Raw genomic sequence first — 5,531 nt, 5'->3', positions numbered from 1 at the left:
CTCCCCTTTAAACGTCCAAACACATCCCACCACCATTCTGCAGCTGCTCAGCCTGTTATTGAACTCCTCCTTGCTGGGGTTCAAGCTGCCCATGTAGGGCTTCCTTGAGCCACCAGAGCGGATCATCCCAGCTCTGCAATACAACGTGTTCCCATCTGTCTGAACTCATCTCGTGGTCCCAGAACTGGCATTCCACTGCGCCAGGCCTTGCTAGAGCTGGGGTCTCCATACCATGCTGAAGTCCTTCCTTGTCCTCTTCTTGGTGGAGCAACATGCATACATTCCCAAAGCATTGTGCCAAGGGGGCGCACCACTACACCCATAAGCAGAATGATGCTTTCTAGCAAACTAGGCTCCACGCTCGCAGTGCTCTGGCATGCGCGCAGGCAACCAGGGCACAAAAAGACACAAGCACACTGCCTCCCCTTTATCTCATGCTAGGGGGAAGGGACTTATGGGACACAGTCAACATTAGACTCTCTAACCAGCCGCAGCAGAATTTTGGACCCAGCGGCATGAGAAGCATGACCCAGACTGCAAAGCTACCCATAGTGCCTCGCTTTGTGAGTTGAAGGTAGGCTTTGATGCACTACTTCGGGCAACATTCGATTTTTCCCCATTGTGAGAACATGGATGTCTGATGGCTTCAAATCGGGTGTCAGAAATCGACCATAGTAGCTTCGGCCTTATCTCGTAGTGGAGACATACCCTAAGGAGGATATGATGGAGGTCTATAAAATCATGATGTGTGTGGAGAAAGTAAATCAGGAAACGTTATTTACTTGATCCCATAACACAAGAACTAGGGGTCACCAAATGAAATTAAAAGTTGGCAGGTATAAAACAAACAAATGCCAGAGGAGGTTGTGAAGACCAGGACTTGAACAGGGTTCAAGAAAGAACCAGATACATCCATGGAGGTTAGGTCCATCAGTAGCTAGTAGCCTGGATAGGTAGGAATGGTGTCCCTCATCTCTGTGTGTCAGAAGCAGGGAATGGGAGACAGCAGATGGATCACTTCATGATTCCTGTTCTGTTCATTCCTTTTAGATAATCTAGCATTGGCCATTATTGGAAAATGGGATATTGGGTAAATGGTCCCTAATGTCTGTCCTTATGTTCAGTGTGCCAGACAGCCTCTAGATAATGGCTGCTATGACTAAGTGGCAGCAAGAGCATGTGACCACTGAACTCCACTTGGGTATCTGTATTTCTCCATAAAATGGACAGGGGAATGTTTTTGAACAAAGGATTCTCAATATAATTTAGAGCTATATAAGGTGGAGTGTGATATCATCTACTGGCCTCTTTCCAACTCTTGGAAGGCCTGATGAACAAATATTGAACTCAGGAAGTACTGGTCCCAGAGTGAAAAGTTTTCTAGTCTGGCAGTGGAAACCTGCTGGACTGCTGGTATCTCCAAGCAGGATGAATTACTACTTCCTATCCAAACTTTCTAGCATCTGAGGCTTCATTGTCAGCTTCGTTGATGTGCCAGGTAGTCTGACTCGGCGTGTTTGCTTGCAATTATAATCATGTACAAAGTTTCTGCACAGTTTTGGTTCCCCTGAGAATTGGTTACCTGGTCTCAGCCAATCATTGCTTCACTCCCAGGGGATGCTCTCAAGATGCAGTTCTTTAGGGTCTATTTTCTTCTCTTCCTGCTGCTCACAGAGCCAAGAGAGTTGTCTGGGAATCCTGCCAACCTGAAAGTCCACCGAGACTGGGCAGGGGAGTGATAAATATGAGTGTCCAGGCCAGTGACTGTCATACATGTGAGACCCAGAAGCTGACTTTGAGGGCTCAGCCGCTCTGTAGCAGGAAGAAAATCTGCCAAGTGGGATTTTGGTGAGTTGCCTTTTTCTGCTTTACAATTAGCACTAAGGGCTCAGGAATGATTCCGCAGCTCCGGTCATGAGCAATCCGAGCTGGGCTTTTCCATGACAGAGATTTGAACTCCTTAGTGTTGTCAGAAAATGAAGGGATTGCCCCACTCAGACTGAGGGAACAATGTGTTGGAAATAGATGGGAGAAATATTTGCTTTTAAGACCAGACCCTTGTCTCTCATTCTGTGCTTCCATAGGTCTCAGTCACTTTTGGGAGCGGAGTATGGTTTTTACTCTGGCTCGCTCAGTTTTCCAGTTCAACAATCTCACTGCTCTGTTAGGATTTGCAGCCAAAGCTGCTGCAGTGAGTCTCTGTGTGACCAGAGGGCTCACAAATGTGGGTCTTACACTGGCCACTTTCTGCTCTCCCAGTCTGCCTGCCGTGGGTCACTCAAAACAGATGCTTGCCTCCCTGAAAGCAAAATCTGGGTCCTCGAGCCTTAAGAGCCCCATTTTTCATTCCTGATCTCAGAATGCCACATACGCTGGGAGTTTCCCCCACGCTCCCTTGGCACTCTGACCAAACAGCGCTGTGTGTATCAGGAGCCAAAGCTGGCATTTGACAAATGTGGAGCCAAAATAAAAACACCAAGGGACAAACCACATTGAGACCACAGTAAGACCAACCCCGGGGGCTTATGTCAATGTCTTGGTTTATATTGAAATTCCCCAGACAGCATGCTGTTCATTCGCACAGCTTGATGAACTCCCTCCTAGAATTTCTTGATGATGGTCTAAATAATCTGGTACCATCTGTAAATGTTGCCACCCCAGTGATTAGCTTCCTTTCTGGATTCAAGAATCATAGAATCATAGAATACTAGGACTGGAAGGGACCTCGAGAGGTCATCGAGTCCAGTCCCCTGCCCTCATGGCAGGACCAAATACTGTCTAGAGCATCCCTGGTAGACATTTATCTAACCTACTCTTAAATATCTCCACAGATGGAGATTCCACAACCACCCTGGGCAATTTATTCCAGTGTTTAACCACTCCAACAGTTAGGAACTTTTTCCTAACGTCCAACCTAAACCTCCCTTGCTGCAGTTTAAGCCCATTGCTTCTTGTTCTATCCCCAGAGACCAAGATGAACAAATTTTCTCCCTCCCCCTTATGACACCCTTTTAGATACCTGAAAACGGCTATCATGTCCCCCCCCCCAATCTTCTCTTTTCTAAACTAAACAAACCCAAGTCTTTCAGCCTTCCTTCATAGGTCATGTTCTCTAGACATTAATCATTCTTGTTGCTCTTCTCTGGACCCTCTCCAATTTCTCCACATCTTTCCTGAAATGCGGTCCCAAAACTGGACACAATACTCCAACTGAGGCCTAACCAGCGCAGAGTAGAGCGGAAGAATGACTTCTCATGTCTTACTCACAACACACCTGTTAATGTAGGTCAATAATTATAAAATATTTAGCCTTCTATTTTTATAAAGTGTGTTACCCCCATCATTGTGCTTCTTTCTGTCTCCTCACAGACACATTGGGCATTTCTGTGCTCCCTTGATGCATCTACTCCTTCATGGAAGCTGCCAACTCCAGCACCTCTGAGATGCCAGTATTCATCCTAATGGGCATCCCCGGCCTGGAAGATGCCCACATCTGGATTTCCATCCCTTTGGCTGCATTCTACGTGACAGCTTTGTTGGCAAATTCCACGGTACTGTCTGTTGTAGCAAAAGAGCAGTGCTTGCACAAGCCAATGTATCTGATGATCTGCATGCTGGCACTCTCAGACATCATCACATCTACCTCCTTCATGCCCAAGACCCTGTGCATATTTTGGTTCAATTTGAAAAGCATCACTTTGAATGGCTGCCTTACCCAGCTCTTCTTCTTTCAGGCAAGTTCTGCTGTGCATTCAGGCGTCCTCGTCATAATGGCTGTTGATCGCTACGTGGCAATATGTAACCCTCTAAGATACACCACCATCCTCACCAATGCCCGAACAGCTAAGCTAGGGTTAGTGTGTTTGGTAAGAGCTGTTCTCTTCATTTTGCCCATGCCCCTGCTCCTGAGATGGCTGCCGTTCTGTTCCAATAACATTATCGCCCACACGTACTGTGACAACATGGCAGTGGCAAAGGTGTCTTGTGGGGACATCACAGGCAGCAGAATATATGGCTTGATGTTGGCCTGTATCATGATTGGGTTTGACCTGACGGTCATTGCATTGTCCTACGCGCTGATCCTCAGGGCTCTCCTTAGACTCTCCTCCAAGAAAGCCAACCAGAAAGCCCTCAGCACATGCACCGCCCACATCCTTGTGATACTCATGGCTTATCCTGCTGGCCTCTTCTCCTCTCTGGCGCACCGATTCGGTCAGGGCATCACACCCTATGTACACATCATCTCATCCAACCTCCATTACATCATCCCCCCCATGCTCAACCCTATCGTGTATGGGGTCAACACCAAAGAGCTTCGTGAGAAAGTGGTTGCATTCCTCGGCAGAACGTTTTCAGCTGGTGTCTTTGACTATAAAACTGCAGGACGGGGAAAGTATTGAGAACTAAACCGTGTGGCCTAGAATTCGAGGGGTGCGCACGCTAGAATGTGAGTAAGCAAATTGCAATCCTAGCATGTGCATGCACGCACTATGAATGAAGGTAAGGCAACACTGAATACTGTCAGTGAATTAGAAAGCAGGCTTTCAGGGGCAAGGTGAAAATCTGGGTGGCAGTTTCTGCTTATTGGAATGGGAGGAGAGGAGAGACAAGTAAGACTGAAAGAAGATAAATGGGTGAAAACTTTGAGTCTAGACACCTTTGATGTTAGACATTTATTGAAAGTTGCTCAAAGTGATATTACATAAGAACATAAGAACGGCTGAGTCAGACCAAAGGTCTGTACAGCCCAGTTCCCTGTCTGCCAACAGTGGGCAATGCCAGGTGTCCCAGATGGAGTGAATCAAACAGCTAATGATCAAGCAATTTCTCTCCTGCCATCCATCTCCACCCTCTGACTAACAGAGGCCAGGGATGCCTTTCCTTACGCATCCTGGCTAATAGCTATTAATGGACTTAACCTCCATGAATTTATCTAGTTCTTTTTTAACCCCTGTTATAGTCCTAGCCTTCACAACCTCCTCAGGCAAGGAGTTCCACAGGTTGACTGTGCACTGTGTGAAGAAGAATATTGCAGAAGGGGCACTCTGATCAATATGTTTTGTAGAAGTTATGAAAGATGAGCTAATAGAGAGAACTCTGGAGCAGCCCTCGGACCCCTTCTTTAGATTTGTTTTTTTCCAGACACCCTTTCTTTTTGGCAGGTGAGTAACCGGTAATCCTGCTTCATTGATCAGATGAATTTGCTTTGCTCTCACTGGTTGATTCCTCATGCCACCTGGAATGAAATAATTAAGCTGTCCCACAGGAAGTTGTGAAAAACCCAGGTTACAGACTGCTGTGTTAAATTCCCAAATCAAATATCTTACTACTTTTCATAGTCGATTTTGGAGTAGCTTTTAGTTGGAAATTTCATCTTGCACACTAACAGTTATTGTTGTCGAAGATGGAAAAAGTAGGTTTTGAGATTTCTTTTTGCAGTTTGTAAAATCGACGGAACAGAAATTGCCACAGGATATCCAAGTGACTGAATTGCTTGAAGAACTAAGTTCTACACAACCTATATTGCCTAA

At 46.2% G+C, this 5,531-nt stretch overlaps 1 protein-coding gene across 1 annotated transcript; it reads left to right on the top strand.

The window, feature by feature from the left end:
* Positions 1-3,413: 3,413 nt before the first annotated feature.
* On the top strand, positions 3,414-4,400 carry LOC102463384 (olfactory receptor 52N2-like). Its single transcript, XM_006120158.2, has one exon. It carries the CDS (start codon positions 3,414-3,416, stop codon positions 4,398-4,400), a length of 987 nt encoding a protein of 328 aa, XP_006120220.1.
* The last annotated feature ends 1,131 nt before the right edge of the window (positions 4,401-5,531 follow it).

Source organism: Pelodiscus sinensis, chromosome 1 (genome assembly GCF_052426305.1).
Source record: "Pelodiscus sinensis isolate ZL-2025 chromosome 1, ASM5242630v1, whole genome shotgun sequence".
NCBI lineage: Eukaryota > Metazoa > Chordata > Testudines > Trionychidae > Pelodiscus > Pelodiscus sinensis.
Note: the sequence above shows the minus strand (reverse complement) of the source record. Positions and strands in the feature narration are given on the sequence as shown.